Source organism: Falco punctatus, assembly GCF_963210335.1.
Source record: "Falco punctatus genome assembly, chromosome: 1".
Classification (NCBI taxonomy): Eukaryota; Metazoa; Chordata; class Aves; order Falconiformes; family Falconidae; genus Falco; species Falco punctatus.
In genome coordinates this window covers 12426892-12449641 of record NC_137580.1, presented here as the reverse complement: position 1 = coordinate 12449641, position 22750 = coordinate 12426892, and the positions used below count along the sequence as shown (strand labels likewise).

The window sequence follows — 22750 nt, the reverse complement described above, 5'->3', positions numbered from 1 at the left end:
CAAAACATTATCCTTGAACTCCATCCTGATGTGGTGGTACTTTTTTTTGTTTTGGTTGGTTGGCTATCCTGCCAGAATAACTGCTTTCCAGTTTTCAGTCTCTTTGTTGGTTTTGAGGGGGGTTGCTGGGTTTGGGTTTGGTTGGGTTTTTTTTTTTTCGGTTTTTTTTCTTTTCTTTTTTTTTCCCCCTGATTTGTTTTCCCAGCCTGGCTTCCTGGTTCCTAGAAACACCATGTTGCTTGTAGGCTGCATTAGCAGATGTGTATTGCCACAGGGAGCCAGGTGATCCCTGGGAACCCTCCCCTGCCATTCAGTCTTTGTTATGCTATTTAATATAAGAAACTGGCTCTGTGGTAAACGGTGGGGCTGGCTTTTCCTCAGGAACATTACTAGGTATGCCTTGGGAGTTACACAAAGTATATGTTAACAAAGGTATGAGAAGATATTGCTTATTCTGAAGCGCTGAGCCATCCGTGAGTTGGATTGCTCTCTCCTGTGCTTTAGTGGAACCAGAAAGTGGGACTTGCAGACTAGAGCATGGGTGAGTTGGGGAAACCAGAGCAGCGCTCCCAGCTCTGCTGTTGTTGGCTTTTCTCTGGGACTTGGACACTATGCCCCACTCTCAGCTGATAATACTTACCCGCTACGTCAGGGCCACTGGAGAAGAGAGGATGATGGTGTTACAGCTGCAGAGAATGACATCCAGCCTTTCCGTAGGATCAGAAGCAATCATTTCCAGACAGGGTCAAATGCAGAAGAGCAGAATCCGTGGTGCCTAACCAGGCTGGTTCAACTTGCTGGTACTGGTGGCAGAGTACTGGCAGAGAGCGAGCTCAGTGGCTGTGGTGCTAAAGAGACAGCTTTAGCTGCTTCCACACATTCTTTTGCTATAGGAGTCAGGGCTCAGGTTGGTTATTTACTTAGACTGAACAGTAGCAGGCAAGGTCAAATCATCCCAGCCCTAGGCTGGGGAGTTGACAGTTGAATCAGTCCATCAGAGAAACATTAGCTAACACCAAGACAGGTCACTTGGGGGGAAAAAAAACCCCAACAACAAAACCCCAAAACAGTATTTTTAGGTGGCTTGTTTTCAATTTTGTCTCAGTTATTCTTAATTATGTCTCTATTCCTGTTATTCTGGTTTTTTAATCCTATAAAGCTAAGCTGTTACTGAATTTTGTCTTTAGAAAAACCCTGACACTGTAGTTCAAAAGGAGTTTGTTGCTTCCCAAACCTTTTCCATGATGTACAGAGGCTGTGGAAGTTTTATTTTACTCTAAAAGCTCTCACATTCTCTGAAGTTGATGTTCTTAAAAATTATTTTAACCTGGTTTGCATTGGTGTAAGTAATTTAACTCTATCAGTTTGAAATCCAATTTTAGTTAAGCTTATATCTGCTCATAATGTAGGAAAGACCTAACATTTATCTTCTGCCTTTTTTTATCATTATATTTTTTCTATTAAACATTTTAAGTGTTGTTTACCCTAAGGGATTGTGGGCACAGCTGGAGAATTGCAAAACTAACAGTGTTAGAGACTAATGAAATAAAACTTGATTTCTTGAGAAAGGAGATGAACTTTACTATCTGAATAATATGGTTTTACCCTGATTTTTTGTCTGCCTTAGACTAGTTTTACCTTTTTGATTTCATAGCCACACTATCTGAAAATGAAGGGCAAAGGTTCAGCAGCTCTGCCTCTGACAAGGTTCTTGAGCAAACAAAATCTCTCCAGCAAAAACAAGAGAGACTTTATTACTCCTGTTTATGTCCAAGGTAAAACAAAGTAATGACATGTCTCCCTCTATTTTGAGGTGTTTGCTTGATTTTTGCTTCTTTATTTAATTCAGGAAGTCACTGGCATTTGGGTTGGGTTTTTTTTAATAGCTCAGAAACAGACAGAGGCTACAGATGTTTTCCCTTAATTAGCGTATGGCCTTGACCAGGCTGGGGGCAGCAAAGAAACCTGCAATTGGGGTGGGTGGCATTTCCAGGGAGGCAGCTGACGCTGCACTGAATGTTTCCCCTCCTTCCCTGCCTTGCTCCTCTTGCCTCAGCACGCAGAGTGTGGCTTCTTTCCCATTCTCCCTGGACCTGGAAGACATGCGGTGCTGGGTGCCTGCCTTGCTGGCAGGGAGAAGGTTGCTTTGCAGGCAAGATGTGAGCCTCTTGCTGGACCCTCAGGAGCGTGTGTTTTTTGAAGAGTTGGGAAGATGTAAAGACAAGGGTTACTTGAACTGAGAAAGAAGGGCTTTTCAATATTTGTTTGTAGTTTTCTGAGTGATTTTGTTATCACTGGATAAAACCAAATGAGTGCTAATTGTACATGAAAGCTAGACTGCTGCTTTGCAGAAAGTACAAAGACTTGTGGCATCAGTCATCCATGTGACGCTAACATGAGGTGACAAAGAAGGTTCAGCCTTGTGGCTACAACTACTGAGTGTGATGACTGAAGCCTTTTTTCTTCCTGGGAAAGTCTTCAAGATGGCAGCAACTAGAAGTGTTGGCAAACATGCCGCTATTAGTGCCACTATTAATCAAACCTATCCATCCCCCTATATGGAAAAGTATGTTCAAAGGTATGGAATGGCTTCCATATGAGGAGCAGCTGAGTAAGACTGGGATCATTCAATTTGGAAAAGAGATGACTAAGGGCACATACTGTCTACAATATGTCTACAAAACTCCCATAAAAATCTAATGGCACTGAGGGATGTTCAGCAGTTTTGAAGGGTTTGGCAGCGTGTTGGTGATACTCTGCATCAGATTTAGCTTGTTTCATTCTGCTGATGTGTTCCTGGCCCTTTGCCTGAGATTTGGCTTATTTGTCCTTTTGGTTTGTTTTTGCCATTTATTTTCACTGTTTTCTTTCTCTTGCTCCATTTTCATTTGTTTATCAGTTATTTTTAATCCCATCCCCTGCACAGAGTAATAAAAGCAGTTAGTGGTTTTGCACCTCTGGGGAGGTTTTATCTGAGTGAGGAAAGAGGAAATCCCCTGAAGTAATTTTACAAAGTTCCCGGATTGCTGCCCCAAACCTGTTTCTTGCCCAGCTAATTCAGGGTCACTTGAACTGGAACGTGCCCAGCAACGTTGCTTAAAACCACACCAGATGTGCTGTGCTGTTTTCTAGCTCTTTAGTCTTTCAGTCATCTGTGCTTTTTAAACCACAAACTGCTCTGGCCCACGCAGAGCCACCAGAGTTGTAGTACGTGGCTTCAACCAGAGTCATCTAAAATCTCTTAATTTGGGGGTTTTCTGTGTTGGATTTGTAGGCAAGGGTGTCTGAGAGCTACTTCTGTGAAGCTTTGTCTTCTCTGGAGAAAAATAGATGACCTGTAAAGCTGCTGTGGCTAGCAGGTTCAGTGGTGCCAGAGGAGGACGTGCGCAGTCGTGCCTCTCCAAGCAGCAGACAGTGTCACTGTGTCCCCTGTCCTTCAGCCCGCAGCCCGTGGCTCCCAGTCCTTGGGTCAGCGCGAAAGCAGGGGAGAGGGGCTTGTGGGGAAGCTAAAGCAGCTTCCAACTGTCCTTCCGTAATAATTCGGGTGCCAAGGTGGAAAACCTTCAGTGGGAGCTCTGCTAACTGGCGGGGTGACCTGCTGCGCCTAGGGGGTGCTGGGGGAGATGGAGAGGGTGAAGGAGAAATCGAGGCTCAGAGCAGCATGGTGGCAGAGGCTCTGCGGTGCCCGGGGGGGGGCCCTCAGCAGCCCGCAGGTGTTGCTGTACCTTTGAAACTGGGTGGACTTGTGCTGGGAACTGAGGTAGTCCCAGTCATGGGGACCGGTGATGAGAACCAGGGATTAAGAAACCCTCATCAGGTCCCCTTCTATTTCCTTTAATCAATAGTTCTCAGCCAGAGCTGTAGATGAAGTCTCATGGGTTAACAGGTGTTTTCAGCTGTGTCAGAAGTGTTGAAACATCTCGGACATTTGAGTTGAAATGAGATTTTTGCGTACATGCCTTTCTCTTCCCCTCTTTGTTTTTTTAACAGCTCAGAAAGTTCTTAATGATACTTTACTCTCCAGGATCAAGTGTTGTTTATCTTGCATATGGCACTAATATTTTTTTAACACTTTCTCTGACATTATAGGTAAATAGGCAGGATTTGTCACTACATAAAAAAAAAAAAAAAAATCACTGATTCTGTCTCTAAGTTCAGATTAAAAGCTGTAATTAACCTGCATAATAATGGCTACATTTTTTCTGCGTATAGTCTCATGCTTACCTCCTAATTTTCTGTGTGTTTTCAATATTATTTGTTCATGAAGTCTGCAAAACACAGACAGCACATAACTGTATTAGCAGGACATAATTCGTTGTAGGTTATTTAATTATGCAAACAACAGCTCCGGTTACTTCCAGTGGCGTTGATTTGTTTCCCTCATTTTATCTTTGAGTATTCCATGCATCTTTGCGCACCTGTAGGTTGCATTTCTACTGAAATTGTTTGTGTATTTACAAGGTATAGGATTAAAGTTTGGCATCAGCATCTTGATTCACCCAAATACGGAGGAGGGTTTAAAGCAGGGGTACAGTGACAGACTCGTGTGTCCCCCCATGCAGGGAGTGGACAACGACTAGCAGAGGGCAGGTGCCTCAGGCAGGCAGGGCTGTGCTGAACCCTGCCCCTGTTTCCAAGGAAGGTGTGAGCAGCTCCAGCCGTTCTGCTTATTCATCCTGCCTTTTCGGAGTATTGGTGCTGCTTTCCTGTCAGGGATGAGGGTGGGATTTAGGTGCCCTGCCCTTACCTTTCAAGAACTTTCATTGACACACGTGCTCTATTTTCCCCATTTGTAAACGAAAATGTATGTATACCTGTTCTAAGAGCACCAGGCACAGTAAATAGCTCGTGTTTGCATTGTCCTCTACCCTGACTGCGTAAGATGCTATTTAAGACCTTTTTTTTATTATTTTTTTTTTTTGGGGGGGTGCACAATTCCACTGAAGATAGCAAAGCAGCTTCTGCTTTAGTGGGTGTGTTTTGCCACAACTCTGAAAGGGTTGTATTTTACTAATAAATTATCCCTGTAGCATATTTTGCTATGAGTTGAAGCATATCCTAGCTGTAAGACCTGCATGAAGGAATCTGGCCACCTTTTACAAGTACTATCCTGGTTAAGATAAGAGTCTCAAAAGTTTGTGCCTTGTGTTGGGGTCTGAGGAAACCTCTCCAAGAGCCGCCCGTATTCTATAATTAAGTATGAATAAGTAACACCACATTGGTTCATTAGCATTGGTTAGTTCAGCAGAGTGATGAGCTGACACTGTGGGAAGCAAGCCCAGGAAAAATGCAGCTATCATGCTTGGTCTGGGTTTGTGAGTTTTGTACCTTCTTGCTTCTTTTTTCTTTGCTGCAGTTTCTGCAGAAAATCAGAGGAAGTCAATATATTCTGAGCCCTCACAGCCTTGGCAAGATCAGCATTGATTACAAAAACACAAACAGAAATTTCTTTGTCCCTAAAAAGTAATAAACAGTGGCTGAGACTGCTTTTCACAGGAAAGATCACAGCCAGAAGCATCTTGCCTCTCCTGGTTTTAGCATCAAAAGAAATGAACCGAGAACAGCTCTGCTGGAGGTTATTGTTCACTTCAGGCCGAATGGAAAACTTTTATATCAGTTACTTACATACCGTAGCTAGTCATTAACATCAGTAGGTCTTTTTTCTTTACAGGTCACTTAATTATCCTACTAGATATTTGCGCTTCTGCAATGAAAAGTGTTTTGTGACAATAAGGTTGTCTAAGAAAATAGTTTGCATAAAAGAGTTTCCTTCATTTGCAAATGGGAAAAGTGCTGTAGGGAAAAGGTGTTGCTCCTCTCTCCCTGGTTGCTGCATTTTCCTTTTAAGGAAACCTGATTTACAGTTAAATGTTTTGGAAGATGGGCAAAGGACCAAGGCGAGTGCTAACAGTGCCAAGGAGAAGCGGGAAATGAGGGAGAGGATAAGCTGAAGGAAATATCTCTCTGCTTTTATACAGAGAAGGAAAACAAATGGGAAATGTGGGCGGGGGGGCTGTGAAAACACCTACATCATTGCAAAGCAAGGGCTCTAAAGTCAAAAAGAAAAAAGATTATATGGTGAAAAGTCGTGTTCTGATAACTTCAGTAGCTTGATATCCACAAGAACAGGGCTACGTGCTGCTATGCTGTCTCTGCTTCTGGCCTTCCCCTGCATTTTTTTTCCTCTCAGGCTGGGCACTCTAGAAGGGGGGGTTAGCTCTGCCTGCCTGGTGTGTCCCTGTTTTAGCAGTGGGGACAAAGAATGGTCACGGTCCTGCTTTCCTTTCCCAGCCAACAGCTCTCCTCCTCCACCCGGCAGGGCGCGAGGGCAGAGTGGTGCTGCTGCCCGGGGAGCACCCAGGGCAGGCAGTGCCTGCTGGCCCTGGGGTAGGTGGGTACAGACTTCTGCATCCCCCTCGGCAGCATTCATTCCCTCTAGGGTGAAATCCTGCCCAAAATCTCACCGATCCCCTGCCCTTGGTGACAGTGATACCTTCCTGAGATGGGCACTCAGAGAAGAGGTGGATGGGCCCATCTGCAGGACCCAGGTGTGATGTTCAGCATCGCGAGTGATGCACGCTGTCTGTCCGGGCCAGCCGGTGCGTGTCCCATCTTGCTGCTGCTTTCCTCCGCTTTGTGCCTGCGTTCGTACCCCCATGGTGGCAGCTGAACACTTAATGCTCACGTATGTGGCATGAAGCTCTGAGCCACTAACCCACCCTCCTGCCTCCACATTGGAAAAACACCCTCCTCCTTGGGTCAAGCTCTGACTGGGGCTTTGAGAAGCAAGAGGCACCAGTCCTTTCTTGTTCATCACTGGTCACAGAAACAGGAATGGTTTCCCCACTCTGGCTCAGAGGGGGGACTTCTTGGTGTAATCAGACCTCGTCGTTTTGCTGTGATGACTTGACTTAACCTTTCTTCTCTCCAGGGGAGATGCAACTTTCAGTTCCCTGTTAACGTAAAAGCAAGTCTATGGTTTGAGACCAAATGTCCATCTGTCCCAGCATTGTGTTTCTCATAATGGTAAATGGCAGCTGCTTGGGGAAGAGTGTAAGCGTGGGGTGAAGGTTTAGTCCTGCCTCCCCAGATTTGTTCTCCCAGCCTCCAGCAGTTTGTGGTCCCTGGCTGTCTTTTATACTTGACACTCTGATGTTTTGAGCATCGAGATCCCGTCTTTTAACCTCTTATTTTCTTGTGTGAGGCCCTTCCTATTTAATTCAGAGCCACCTTTTGTGCTTAAGAGTCTTTGGTTAGGAACCTCAGTGAGTAACTTTGGACAACCCGATCTGTAGTTGCCCATATCTGTTATGAAAGCTCATTAGAAACTGGTGTCCTTTCTAGACCTTTGGCATTGAGACAGTTTATGCAAGAGATTATGGATGACAGTTTGTAGTCATTTCACCTATGATATATGATGTGTTGACTATGTATTACTGCTACTTACTATATATTGCTCTTCTCTTTGCCAGTTTTTTCTATAGTCTCATTTACTGATGCTTCAGTTTGGGAGCAGTGCAGTGAATTCCCCATAAAGGAGAGTGCCTGCAGGGAACAGTCCTTTTAGCCAGTTTGATTTCTTACAGGTAACGCTTCCCAGTTGGCGTACGTAAGAGTTCAGGGTGTTGTTTAAACAATATTATGCAGCTGCTTCTCTGAAATGGGTGAAACTTAGCAATCAGCTTTTCTAAAATACTGCTGTGATTTCCAAAAGTCATTTTTGAGTTCACAAAAAATGTAATTTAAGCCTGTGTTTACTTTTAAAGCAGAAAAATGGGTAACAGCTGATCTTCTGGGCAATTTATAATTGCACTATACAGAACAGGAGAACTGAAATTGAACTCTTATTGGATGGTGTTAAAGACTTGGAATCCTTGTTGCAACTATGAAAATATTAGAACAGCTGCATTAAAATTCAGTGGAAATGCCATCTGATTAACCTATATACCATTTCCCATGTAATTTCATTGTAAAGAAACCAAACGTGATTACAAAGCAGTAGTATTTTCAAAGAGAACAAGGACTGTAGCAAAACGTAGTATTTTCCAATAGCCCAACAGACCATTCTTGCAGCACCATCACCGGGGATTCTTTTCGTTCTCTTCAGTGCTAGTTTTTCAGCAGAGCTGTTCTGGAGGAAAAAAGAAATATTCTTTTAAAAAACAGCAGGTGTCCTTTGCTCCAAACATGCTTTAAAATGTTATACATCATCCAGATCATACTGTAAAATCCCTTCACACAAACTCAGGCAGCAGCAGGAGCTACAGCAGGAAAGCACTGGCATGGTTGGCAGCACAGTGAGTCCCTGTGCAGGGGGAGCGATGCTGAGCTCGCAGGAAGCACCACCGCAGAATTGGCTCACACCATGTGGGGCTGGCAGGACCCAGGGGCTGAGCCTGGGGAAGGTGCTCCAGGGCTGGGCACAGACAGGCCGTCAAGTTGCTTAGATCTGTGTTTGTTTTGCTTTTTTCCAATAGCTACTAGTTACTGAAATGATTCCTAAAAATGAAATTATGTCTTTTAAGAAGTAAACAAAAAGTTGCTTAAGTTCTTGCACCCTCCTGCAAGGTTTCTGTTCCTGGGCTTTGAGCAGGACTGAACGCAGTCTGTTTTATCAGGGTAATTTCAAAACTCTGAAATAGTGTTTGAGTTTTTGGTTATGAAATCTGTAAAAGGAATACTTTCATACTTGATTTTGCTGTACAGCAAAAGAGAAATCCTTATTTACATCTTGCTAGGATCTCTTGAAGTCTCTATATGGCTCCCAAAATGGAATTCTATTCAAATAATTCAATTAATCATTTCTCTGACTTCTGGCAGCTGCCAAGCATGAAGAATTAAGTCGTCCCTTCTAAGATGTGTCAGAAACATACCACTTCTTGGAGCTTCCATCAAAAATTGTCAAAGCATTACAGCAGCAACCTGACTGCAAATTCAGAGAGCAGAGGACCATTTTCAGTATTGTCCCTGAAGCTCCCAGAGCAGATCCAAGAAATGCCACAGGTCTGTCAGCACAACCTGTGGCCAAGGTGGAGAATTTGTGTACATCTTCTGGCTATAAAATCTGCCCATTTCTTCTACAAAAGCCACTGGTACAGAACTGAGGACTTTCTTTTCTCTGTCACCAGTGAATAGATTGTTCGGCTGCATGGAGGAGGAAAGTTTGGAGAAGGTTTTCCACATCTTTTTCCAAAGTGCACATCTTGCCGTTGAAAACATTCTCTGACTTCATTGCTGCTGCACAACTCTGTCGTCTGCTGCCACATGTAGGTGTCACAGGCGGCTGGCACCTGCTGCAGGTGCTCTCTCCATCTCCCCTCGCCCTGTGGTTCCTCCTGCTGTTAGCAGTTTGTTAGGAGATGGGACTCCTCTTGCAGCCTGGGGGAGGAAGAGCCCAGGATGACCCATACAGGAAGATACAGTGCTTAGGGGACTCAGTATACTGAGAACTAGTAATTCCAGAGCAACTTTTTTTGTAAGTGAACAAAGTAGCCGCAGCTTGGTGCAGTTGTTGTGCCATCAGTGGATTAGCCACAGGGCTACGTGTTCGGCCTGGTGACTGGGAAACAAGCTGAGCCTGTCCACGGCTCTCCAGCACGGCCCCTCTGGAGCCTGCGATGCCCAGGGCTGTCCGGTGCCCACCGATAACCGTGCTGGTGGCCCTCCTGCCTAGTGCCATGGGATGCAGAGCCAAGAAGCAGAATAACTGCCTGAAGACTGGCAGCACATTTTCTCTACCCAGAAATATTTGATTAGGCAAATATGCGTCAGTAAGTTAAAGTGACTTAAATCATCCCAAATCCCAGAGTTCTAACCTTACTTGTTTTATTATTGGCTCATAAGGAGAGAGCACTGATATGTCAAATGTTTCCTAAGCCAAAAAAAAAATAAGAAAAAAAAAATCCATTCACTGCAGCCTGAATACCTTTGACTTATGAATCTCTGATTCATCCTGACAGCTACTTAAAAATTCATGTCAAACCCTGCATTAATCTTGGCCAGAAAAAGAAATGAAACGTGTTAGGTAACAAGAGTGCCACAAAATGCAGTTACCATTGTGGGTGTGTTAAATGAAAGGCATCGTTAGCGTTTAACGCACCAGAGAAGCATGAGTACATATTACCAGCTACCTTCTCTTTTTTGAAGTCCGTTGAACAAATGTGCACCGGGGCATAGAAACCCACCTCTGTAACATTGGTGTCTCATTACATTATTTCCCTTCTTTAATGTGTATAGTTTTCGCTTGCATCAGAGCTTCTCATGTGTCATTAGATATTGAAACTAATACAAACATTTTCTTGTATAAGGGAAGAAAGGGAAATAAATTACTTTCTCTTTTTCTTCTTCCCACTATTGAGCATAGTTGAGATTAAAAACTTAGCGTAATGACTCGATTGATCAAGTAGCATTCTCTATAGTGCCTTGGAGAAATTACCAGAAACACAATAAAATGTTAAAAAAAAATCCTGATTATTATTTGTTGCTGATTTGGTTATTTTTTTCCAAGAATGCTTCATTACAAATGGTAATCTTTTCCAAGCAAATAACCAGATAGCCTGAAACGTGAATGTATTAAGGTTTTGAATAAATAAAAGCAGCTGCTTTCCTCTTGCAATAGCTGTGTCTTCTATTTGGCATTTCTAACCACAATTTTACTTAAGCCTGTATCCACACCAATTTACTTAGTATCTTGTGTTTTTTAAAGTATCTTAAAAGACCCTAGACCTGAGGTGGTAGTAGACCGTCTGGACATAGAGATGTAAGGAGGAGAGAGCAGAGAAGGGATGTACGTGGCTGCACTCCTGCTCCAAACCAGTTGTGCTTCCACTGTGAACTGAAGCCAGCAAACTGCACCGTAGCTTAATCAGAAAGGGCAGGTGATGAAAAACAGGAATGAAGTTAAATTTATGCATGAGATCACAATTTTTTTCTCCCTCTTTTTCATTACTTCGCTATTAAAGACAGATAAGGCATTACTGTGGTGGGCTTGTTTTATTATTACAAAAATACTGCTTTCATAATTGAACAATTGAGTATGATTCTTTATTTGCAACATGCCATATCTGGCATGTGTCCATTATTTGCAATTCTCCGGAAATATACAAAGCTATATTCAGTTGAATTAGACGTAATTAATCATGTTAGACTTTTTAAAGAAACTTAAGATTCAGGATAATGAAACAGTTAAGATACTACCTGAATTTTCTACTGAAAAAGTTTTTGTCTGTATCTCCTATTTTTATAGGCTTTCAGGTACTGAAAAAGATGTTAGAGGTCCATGCTGGACAAGTTGAGTGGGTCAGAATGGTGGCTTTTGAGAGGAGCTGATGGAAAAGCGTTTCAGTATTTTTGGCTGTGGTATTTTTCACTACGGGTTCATTTTGGCTATGTGTGAGGTGGTCACTTTGCTTTTCTTGTAGAGTGATTTAAAATTTTTTATTTTCTTTCAAGAAAGGGAAGAGAACAAAGGCAGGCATGTGGACAGCTAAGCACTGCTCCAGACAATTTGTCTATTGACTGCAGGAAAATTACTGGCGTGGCAGCAGTGCCCTTCTCAGCCACTCTGAGACTTGGCAAATTCTCCCTAGGCTGTTAGGGTAATGTTTGCATTAGCCTTTTGTAATAAATAAGTATCAGAAGAGTTGCAAAGGTAGATTTATCTTGGCTCCTGAACGTGGGCTCTTAATAGACAAATAAAGCAAAATAGCTGAAAATTATTAATGCTTTGTGGAAGAGTGTTAGCAGAAAGGTTTAGTTTCCTATCATAGATATCTAAACCTTTTGATTCAGCCAAACTATTGATGTCCCACTATTCATTGACTGGCCTGTCCATAATCAGGAAAGTGTTATGATGGAAAGTCTCACGAGAGTAAGAGTGGTGGTGTTTGCACTTCTACCTCAAGACCTGAGCAGCATATATCATCTATTAGTAGCAACAGTCTGTCACAGCTATTTCAGTACGTCCAATTGACCAAGGCACCCAACAGAACCTGATAAAGTTTCTGCTATGGTTAGTGGTTTTCATTGAACACCGCCCACCTGTCTGCATTAGTTTATCTGAAATCCTGCTGGGTACCCCCTGGTCTTCAGCATCTAAATACCTCTGAAAACCTGGTTTATACCTCCCAGATGTTTTTGATGGAGAAACATCTGAGCTGGACCATGAGGACCAGAGCACAGTGCTGCGTCAGTGAAACTTGGGTTGGATATCAGCTTGGAGCGGAATGCCATTGGGAATTTAGGTTCAATAAGGAGAAGTGCCAGGTCCTGCACGTGGGTCTAACAACCCCATGCAAGGTTACAGGCTGGGGCAGAGCGGCTGGAAAGCTGCCTGGAAGAAAAGGCCCTGGGGGTGCTGGTCAACAGCCGGCTGAACATGAGCCAGCACCGTGCCCAGGTGGCCAGGAGGGCCAGCAGCATCCCGGCTTGTGTCAGCAACAGCGTGGCCAGCGGGACCAGGGCAGTGACCGTCCCCCTGCACTGGGCACTGGTGAGGCCGCCCCTGGAATCCTGTGTTCAGGTTTGGGCCCCTCGCTGCAGGAGGGACACTGAGGGGCTGGAGCGTGTCCAGAGACGGGCAGCGGGGCTGGGGAAGGGGCTGGGGCACAAGTGTTGTGAGGGGCGGCTGAGGGAGCCGGGGTGTTTAGCCTGGAGACAAGGAGGCTGGGGGGGACCCTACTGCTCTCTGCGACTGCCTGACAGGAGGCTGTAGGGAGGTGGGTGTCAGTCTCTTCTCCCAGATAACAAGCAACAGGAGGAGAGGAGATGGCCTCAAGTTATGCCAGAGGAGGTTTAGATTGGATGTTAGGAGAAATTTTTTGGCTGAAAGGGTGGTCAAGCATTGGCACAGGCTGCCCAGGGAGGTGGTTGAGTCAGCATCCCTGCAGGTGTTTAAAAAATGCGTGGATGTGGTGCTTAGGGATATGGTTTAGTGATGGACTTGGCAGTCCTGGGTTGATGGTTGTACTTGGTGATCTCAAAGGTGTTTTTCAACCTAAGTGATTCTATGATTCTGTTACCCTATTCTGTGAAATGCAAGTTGCTGTCTTGTGTCTCCGTTCACAGCTGGGTGATCCCTTTCCACTTCTGTGAATGTCCTGAGTCAGTCAGCACTTTGTCCTCCTGCCAGAGTCATAATACAGGTGGCCGTGATGTTAACAACATGCTGGGTGATTTCCAGGGATTTCAGCTGAAATTCTGAAACCTCACCCCAGCATCATCTCTCTGACTTCAGACACCTCCAGTTTGTACCTTTCTTTCTAAATGCCAGTTTGTGATCATTGCATACACTGTTGTTTCTAGTATGTTTCTACGTTAAAATACATCCTGTTTGTCCTTAGCTGCATAGTACAATTCAGAATTTGACTATTGCAAAACATAGCCTAGGTGTAAAAATTGTCTACATGCTTGTTTAGTGAAGTGGAAGAACAGAATACCCCTAATATTAAACCATAAAGTCGTAATAGTTTATTTATAAAGCTTGACAGTCTCGTGACCCTGCAAAATGGGCTATGATAAATGTATATGAAGAGTTGGGTGGAAGGATGCTGGCTGCAGCTTGTCTCACTTTCTGCAGCGCTTACAGTAATATCGTCTAGATAAGCCTCGGTAGTGCTGGAAATTGTGTTTATGTCAACCGATCAAACACACTTCATGTATCTATGGAGATCAGTTTATAGAAACACACTGTGTAACTGGTCCTGGTTGAAACCTTCACCAGACCCATCCTCTTGGTAAGCAGGAGGGAGGAGAGCAAGAGAAAGGGCGTTTTACTTAAGGTTTCTTTTCTCTCTCTCCTGTCTGATAGGCCTAGAAGATGTTGTAGCAATAATGATTCCTGAACCCAAAGGAAAAGAGATAGTGAGCCTCCTGGAGAGGAACATTACTGTGATGATGTACATAACCATTGGGACGCGCAACTTGCAGAAGTACGTCAGCCGGACCTCTGTGGTGTTCGTCTCCATCTCCTTCATTGTGCTGATGATCATCTCACTGGCATGGCTGGTCTTCTATTACATCCAGCGATTCCGCTACGCAAATGCCAGAGACAGAAATCAGGTGAGCAGTGCTGGAATGGCTGGCTGTGTTTTCAAAAAATCACCATGGGATTCAGCCTAAGAGTAGAAGTTGAGGAAATTGTGAATGTTTGGTAAAAAAGACAAACCAAAACAAAAACCAAGAAAGTAGAGAGAATGGGAATATTAAAATGCCTGTGTCTGGGAAAAGCCAAGACTTCTGTCAATATAGATGGGAATCAGGAAAAAATAAATTAATAAATATATTGTGAATATATTATGTTTTTTTTCTCCCATGGAAAACACACAAGAAATAGAAAGTTGGTAATGTTTATTAGTGAAAAGATTGCCTTGGTACATATAGCCAAAGTGAAGTAGAAATGTATATAACTAATGACCCTTGAGATCAAAACGATGACTGAAATACAGCGAGATATGTAAATGTTGTGTGTGAAATGGGGGTTCACAGTAAGTGAAGAAATAAAAAAAAGAACAGAAAGTGGTTTCATTTTCTTGCTCCTTTACAAGAGTATTGGGCTTGAAAGGCAAACATGTCCTTGTTCATTTGTCAATGATCACTGAACACATAAATGCTGTAGTGATAGCCACCAATATTATTCCATTAATTTTGGTTTTGGCATCTTGTCCAAACCCCATGAAAGAGATACAAAATGTATGGCGCTGGAGAGAGGTCAACAGCAGTGGAAATGAACGCTAGGTCCTGAGGCCCTCTGGATTTATAAAGCACGGTGCATCTTTATGGTGGTTCAGCAGTGCATAATAATAGCAATGATAATAATAAATTTAATCTTTTTGTGTCTGGATGCAACTATCTCAGCATCAGCAGAACTGTGAAGCTGAGGCTTCTACATTTCATGCTAATGGTACAGTAGAAAATGTTATCAATGTATGAAATCTGAGGAGATAACCATTTTACTGCAGGGGAAAAAATGCCCTGTAATTCAGAGATGTTTCTGGACCTTTAATAAATTACTGTCGGGGCAGGGGGAGGGTTGCCTTGCTTGCTCTGCAGAAAAAGTAAAACTAAGAGAGTTAATAGTCATCTTGTAGAGAAAAGGTACTGCCACAAACTCTGTATCATATACTTAATGTATAGGGATCCTTCACCCTCCTCCACTGAAATTCAGGCATCCTCTGAGACAGAGAACAGCTGTTCTTTATTTACAGACAGCAAGAATATATTTTCCTTTTAAATATGAAGTTTTGGATAGCAAGAATGAGATGATCCCAGCTGGAATTTGAACATCACTGGCAGCAGATTCGCTGTGACTGTAACGGCTGTGATAATTTTTAAATGCTTTGGCTGCAAAAAGCACATGTGTGCTTAATTTATGTATGTGAGTACCGTAAGTGTGCTTTCAATCAAGTAATTATACAGGCAGATTAGCAGTGTAAATAGACATACATAAACATGAAACCCAGAGAATAAGAAGCTCATTCAAGTAATATGCTATAGTTTGGAACTGATAGGTTTATATATTCAAGCAGATTGCCTTTTCAGTATTTTCTTTCTGAAGTTTGCATGAGACTAACATGTGCACAAACAGTTGTCCTGTGCAGAGGTTTGGTTTTAATAACGTATGATTATACTAGTTCTGTTCTTCAGAAGAATAAGAAAGCATGCCTCCTAAGCAATTTTTTTTTATTATTATTTTTTGCCAAAGCTGTAATAATGATATGTGGCAACCTAGAATTTCTTCATGTACTTCATCCAGTTTTGCTTGGTATCTCTAATCCCTTGATTAGCTCTTTTCATATGAAAAATGGTAACAATATACAGACAAAGCTAAACCACTACTGTTAATTAGTTGCTGCTGTTTGGTTTGTTTGTTTTTTTAATTTTGGGTCTGGCTATGGGATATAAAAATGTAGATAGTTCAGAAGAGCTCATCTTGCTCTTGCCCTTTCCATGAGGATGACGCTCTGTTCCCCTTAAAGTTATGCTTGGTTTTTTTCTTAGACATATTTTTGTGTAGCACAAGGATGGGATCACAGAGTTCTATATTAATATCTTGGATATTTCGATACATACAAGGAAAACAGTTCCATCTTGCTTTGCTGGAGCAAAATTCTTTTGTCATTGTGCTCAGAACATTTTGCCATTATAACTTGCATGTGTCTGTGTGAAGGTAGTGTGCTTACTTGTTGGAAAGCCTTGCAAGGGTTTTAAGCACTTTCATTGCTGGCCAGCGTTAGAAAGGATGCTTCCTCCTGTTTGTATTTGATGTACTCAGGCTAAAGCTTATCCAAAGGTTGAAATGTTTGGATAAACAGAGCATCAGATGAAGGGGGAGCCAGCTAGCCTGTTCAGTGAAAGTTGTGCTATCACTTCCTACCCCACAATGCAATAGCATCTAACTGTGCACACTGACTGCCCTGTTCTGAAACTGCAAAAAACTGTGACTTCAGTTAAATTGAAAAATAAAACTTAAAAAGCTTAAATTCAGTTTGACATCTAAACGGTTTAAAATCCCACAGTTTTAAAACAAAGGCTTGTGAGGGCCTGTGTTTCCTGTGTCAAATAAGAACCTAGGCCTGCACCCTTGTTAACCTCCGTCATGCATGCCCTTCCTAGGCTTGGCTAATACTGGAGTTGCTACTGGGAGCAGTTCAGCCTCCTCTGGATTAGTGGTCTGGGCACTGTGCTGGGGGAATGGGATGGTGTGGCTGACTGCAAAATACAATTGGCAGAAAAAGCCGTTCTCTCCAAACAGGAGGAGTTACATGAAACACTGTTACATGAAAGCAAGATTGCTGAATATCTGTCCTTGGCCACTCCAAGTCATCTTCCATTGTGCCTTTTCGAAGCTGATGCATTGCAACTATGTCATTCTTTCATTAAAAACATCATGTGCCTTTTAATCAAGCCTCATAACCACCTTTGCTTCCTTGTCCTCTTTTATAAGGTGACCCTCCTTTCCAGGTCCACTTCCCTTCTTGCACACGCGTAAGTTGCTGATCAAGCAGTAGACCCAAAAGGAACTGATTTATTTCTCCATCAAGAAAGTGAGAGAGGCAGCTAGAAAGACTGAGGAATCTCCTAGAATTGTTCCCTGTGGCTTCCCAGTGAGATGAAACCTGGACATGCAGCATGTACATCTTCAGTCACCCCTCTTCCTCACCATGTGAGGAAGGTTCAAAATCCAGGTTCATGTACCAGAAGGAAGACACAGCTCACTCCAGTTAGGTGCCTGATTTTGATGAGTGGAGAATCAGGACTTCAAGGATTCTTGCTGAATGCCCTGGCCCATTCGTCCCAACTTGGCTGGGGATTAGTGCACTGAAGCACAAAACTGGCTTTCATTATGGGCTTGTGCACCTGCATCTAGGGTGTCAACTACAAATGTGGTTAGATTTCAATTTTTATGTGAATACATTTGATTTTTTTTTAAGAGTATCTCTAGCACAGGCGATCGTATGGTATGTGTGGAAGTAGAAGATCAGTAGTAGTATTCACATGGATGATAATCCAAGGCCGCCTTTTTTTCCCACCTGACAAGGTGTCCGGGAAGTAGGTGGTTGCCCCGATGATATATTCTTTTGCTATGAAGAGGATAAATTTGTGTAAGGAAAGCATAGGCATTCTGCTTTCTCAGCAGCTTGTTCTTGGAGCCCTCTTGAAGATGAGAGTTTCTTTGTGAAAGACTGTGGGAATTGTTTGCATCAAGAGGCATGAGGCTGCAGAGCTGACTGGAAGCAGTTTGGAATGATATGACAAGTCCTGGAGACAGTTCAGCAAAATGTGACTTGCTGTCTCAGCCCTGTAACAGCCAGGGCACAAGCTTAAAAAAAAGGCAAAACAAAACAACCAAAAAAACCCAACAACAAAACCAACCCTGTCAGTGCGTCAGATTTCATATTTCACCAGTAATAGCAGAGTTCCCTTTTTGTCATCTGTGAGATGTGAAATGGGGTGATGGTGAGGGGATGATGTCTAAAGTGCCAGTCTTGTTGACCTTCTTCCTTCCTGTCATTTCTTCCCATTGTTTTTTTGTGAAGTAGAAGTTTTCAGTAAAGTCATTTTGAATCTGGCTGGGCTCTGTGAGTTTTGCAGGACAGTGAAAGCCAAAGCAGGCAGTGATCACACTGGTGCTGAGGAGGGTGCTGTGCATCCTGGGTTCATCTCCAGTAAGGATCAGCTTTAGTATGTGACTGGCAGCATGTGGAGGGTCAAGCAATTATCTGAGAAGGAAGACTGCTGGCTGTGGCTTTGAATGAGAGTTTTGGGCCATTGGGTAGAGACATCAGTCTTTGAAGCATTCTTGGGAAGGTGCTTCCCGTGATGGAGTCCACAAACTGTATCTGTGGTACAGGAGGTGTGTCTGATGCCTCGTCCTGATGGTGAGCTTCATTCTGCACAAGGCCATCTCCTCCCTGCAAAGGTGATAGTTTAGTAAGGCCGTTAAGAGAGAAGCACGTACCATAATTTCTCTTCCACAGCATCTGCAGTCATTTATTTCCTCAGGAACAGACTAGTGATGCTTTCCATGCTACTTGCTTTTTCATGAGTATCACACTCTTCACAAGACCACTGCATCTGATATGCTTAACTCTTTCCAGTCCAGTACTGAATGTTGCAGCCTTCAAGCCTAATGAGATTATGGGATTTATGACTGTATATCTCTAAGCCAGACTTTAAACCCTTAAACTATTGTAATGCCTCTTATCTTTTAGGGGAAATAATTGGGTAGTGATAGCATGACTTTTGTTCAAATGGAAGAATCCTTTGAAAATATGACTTTACTCCAAGATACTCTTGTTCTTTGGAAAACTAAATTACTCTCATTCGCATGCAAGTCATGAACTTATCTATTTAAGATAGATAAGAGAAAGCAAACATGAAAACAAGCAGATCAAAGACATATGAGTCTTTAATTTTGTCCTTTCCCCTTGAAAAACATGCAAAAAAGAACTGAGACATTTCATTAGTTTAAGTAATAATCATGATTAAAAGGAATCACAAGCAATTCCTGTAGCAGGACATAACGGCTTTTGTCTTGCTGTATGTTATCAGTCTGTCTTTTGATTTATATTAAAGAAACAAATAGCTGGCAAGAACTGTTTCCAACTCTAGTCGGATACCTTTATTTAAGGAAGACTGAGAAAACGTACCACAGAAAAAGGTGCTGTATAACTACAAGATACTCCCTCATGTGTAATAATTAGTTGTGCTAGAAAGCTCATATGTAAATCCCATATGATAGCCAAGATCATTTTCACCTCTTTAGCCAGATCTGAAATTGCTCTTCGCTTTCAATATTCCATGCGTTTTGTCAGTCTTTGTGTCTTTCCAATCCAATAAGCTTACTGTCTAAATTTAATTCAGTGATTTTAATTGAATCTGAAGAACAAAGTGGTAATTTATTAATCGTATCTGTATAGTAATTAGGTCTCAATTTACAAGCTACATCCAGCTTCCTTCCATTTTTGGCTTCATGCTCTCACCCCCTCCAGCTGGAAACCCTTCCCGCTGACAGGCACCTCTGAACTCCAGCACGGGCAGTGTTCCCAGCCCAAAAAGTTGAATGTCTTCTGAGTCACTGAAGCTCCTCAGTCTCCCTCCTATCTAACAACACATGGCTGGACACACGGATGGGAAGGGGAGGTGAAGAGAAGAGTTTCAGTCATTTATTGGTGGCAAATTGGGTTGAATTGTTGTAAAACTGACAAAAAGACATTAGAGTAGGTGTGGCTATGTGAAACTGTACAAGAAAGGCGTAAAAAAAATTGGAGAGCACCCAGAAGAGGGTCACCAGTGTGGTCTGGGGACAGGAGCGCACATCTGAGGAGAGGCAGCAGAAGCTTGGCTCGCTGTGTGGGAGGGGAGCAGGGGAGGGTGCACTGCCTGCAGTCTTCAGCTGCGTGAGGGGTGGCTGAAGAGGAGGCAGTCAGACTTTTCTCAGAGGTACACAGGGTAATGGTCACAAATTACAACAAGGGAAATTCCATTTCTATGTTTAAAAAAAAAAAAAAAAAAAAGAGGAAAGAAAAAAAGAAGACTGTGAGAGTGCTTAAGCACTGGAACAAATTATCCACAGAGGTTGTGAAATCTCCTTTCCTGGAGATATTCAATACTTGACTGGACGCAGCTCTGACTTTGAAGTTGACCCAGCCTTGAGCAGGGGGGTGGGAATACATGACCTCTCAAAGACCTTCCCAGCCTGTGAGTCTCTGTCTCCAGGTCACCTCACTGTTGGGTTAGCACGAGTGAGCAGCCAAGTCCTTGGAGCACCGATAGAAGCTCAATAGCTCAGGGTGCAGAGGTAGCTCCTCTGAGCAGTGATTGCATGAGCTGCCCCATAATGTTCTCAGCCCCTTGCAAGAGGCGGGCATCTCAGTCTTCAGCATTTGAGAACAGGGTGTTTTGCATCAGGCTGTCGTTACATACTTTAATCCTGAGTGGCTGTGACCCTGCCAACACAGTAACAATGTTTTGGAAATACGGGAGAACAGTCAGAAACATCATGTAGTAAGCAATTCGTGGTCCACTGGAGGGAAAGATAGAAAGGCAAAGAACAAGTGAATGGTTGTGTATGGATAGGATGTTACTGCAGGACTTTATAGTGCTTTACCTGTAAGAAACTGGAGATGCTTTCACCTTACTTTTATACCTTGCATTGCTTCTATAAAGTAGGCAACAGTGTATTGCAGGAAGAGAGAGCAACAGCAGAGAAGTTTATCGATGTATTTTGCGGGTAACAAATTAACAGCGCACTTTCAGCACTTGCATCTTGCTGAAGATCATGAACTAGTTCTGGAACAACAAAGACTTTCTGAATCTTAAGTGCAGTGTTCACTCTGCTTACTAGTCCAGGCCTCATTTAATAATGTATTTTTCACAACTGCCATTAGAAAAAGAGAGGGAAGAAGCAGTATACCCAAATAGTGGACTTCTTACGTACGTTGCTACACACTGGCGTAGTAAAAGGGCTGCAGTGTAGCATCGTGATGGGCTCACGTGCAGTCTCCACTGGAACCCCATTAGAGTAGCTTTGCCTCATCAGCCGTGGGTTTGCCAGTGAGCCTAGAATACCTGCTGTGCCCTTATTGTGAACAACAGTATGACTGACCTCATCTGTTTATATTTATACAGCACTGTCCTATTTCATGTACAGTCACTTCAGATTATTAAGAAGCCTAGGGAGAAAAGGTGATGATTTCTGCATGAAGAGACACTCTTTGCTTAAGAGCAAATTTTCTATTACAGCGCCGGCTTGGAGATGCTGCAAAGAAAGCAATCAGCAAGCTGCAAGTCAGAACAATCAGGAAAGGTGATAAGGTAATTTTTCAAATTGCTCATTACCAAATGAAACTCTGTGCTGAGGATTCATTCAGACCACCAGGACAATGAGGCAGAACAGAAATGGCAATTGCTTATTTAGCTACTATGCATCCTTCAGGTGGGGGAAGAATGCCGGTAAGCAATTTACAGATGGAATGGAGTAGAGAGAGAAGGTGATTGTGTGAAGGTGCAGAAAATCCTGGAGGTTAAAACATGCTAACTAAATCTGCATGCTTCCCAGGGCAAGTTTCCAACGGGAAACATGTTGGAAAATCTGACTTGCTTGTCTTGAAATGCATTATTGAATTTGCATCATGCATCAGTGACTGTTTTCCTTTGTCACACAGGCTCTTGTATGAAGAGATTAGCTGACAAAATCAAAAGATGAAAATGATGAATGTTCTCTTTGTTGTAGGAAACTGAGCCAGACTTTGATAACTGTGCTGTTTGTATTGAAGGCTACAAGCCCAATGATGTTGTCAGAATTTTGCCTTGCAGGTAAGTTGAAGGTTGAAAGTGCTTTAGCTCTCATAGTCTCACTACTTTAAGATAGGCTCTGTTCTCACAGTATCATGCTGATGAGATTACCCGAGAGCTTGGGGAGGGAAGGGTGAGTTTATCATTTTGATTTATTCAAAATCTGTTGGTAAAGATATCTGAAGCCTCATATTCAGCTTGAAGTGGAAGGAATATTAATGGTGGTGAGAACCTGAGTTTAGCATGATAGTCAGAAATTTTGTCTGATCTGGACCTACTACGAAGTCTTCAGTAGGATTTTTAAACTAAAGGTTTTCATTCCTCTATTTACCTCCCAGGTTTTGTATCAGTCCAGAATAAGTGCCTTAGAAGAATTTGCCCCTGACTTCAAGGTGAGCCCCGAGCCGAGCAGCCAGGGGCAGAGCAGGCTCCAGCTCCCCATGGAGCTACTTCTTTTGCTGTCCTGGGCTGTGTCCAGGTGCTGAGAAAGGGCTGACTTCTATTACAAAAAACAAACAAACAAACAAAAAGAAAAACCAAAACAAAACAACCCAGCCATAAAAAGGGATATGCTGAGTAGAACAGTAAAGGAAAAAGGGAATGTGACAAAGACAGAGGTATCTATTGCTGCCATGAAAATATTTTCAGGCATGTGGGATGTGGAGGTGACAAGAGGAGCTTTTGGGTTTTTTTTTTCTCTTTTCTTCCCCTCATGTGAAGGTGCCCGGCGCAGCACATACACTCGCAGTGATGTGACACAGGAGCACAGCCTCTTGCTGCCCATAACAGTGGTATTCATCTCTCTGTGCCATTGTATTGTCATCTGTGAAGTGTTAGCTAATGAAGGAAATCTCTAAGGAAATCAACTTCTTAGGAATTTTCCTAGGAACACTGGTTCCCCTAGGAGAGCAAGAGCAAGTGTTTGATTTCCATAGAAATAGGGATCTCAAGTGCT

The 22750-nt window shown here is 42.9% G+C and overlaps 1 protein-coding gene across 3 annotated transcripts in view; it reads left to right on the top strand.

Annotated features, from left to right (window-relative positions):
• RNF150 (ring finger protein 150) overlaps nt 1-22750 on the top strand; it is a 222449-nt gene that overhangs the window by 151271 nt on the left and 48428 nt on the right. For all 3 annotated transcript variants that reach the window (XM_080403070.1, XM_080403069.1, XM_080403068.1), the window contains 3 exons: nt 13808-14058; nt 21244-21315; nt 21734-21816. In XM_080403070.1, coding sequence (XP_080259196.1) covers nt 13808-14058; nt 21244-21315; nt 21734-21816 — 406 coding nt within the window. The remainder of the gene's footprint in view (nt 1-13807; nt 14059-21243; nt 21316-21733; nt 21817-22750) is intronic.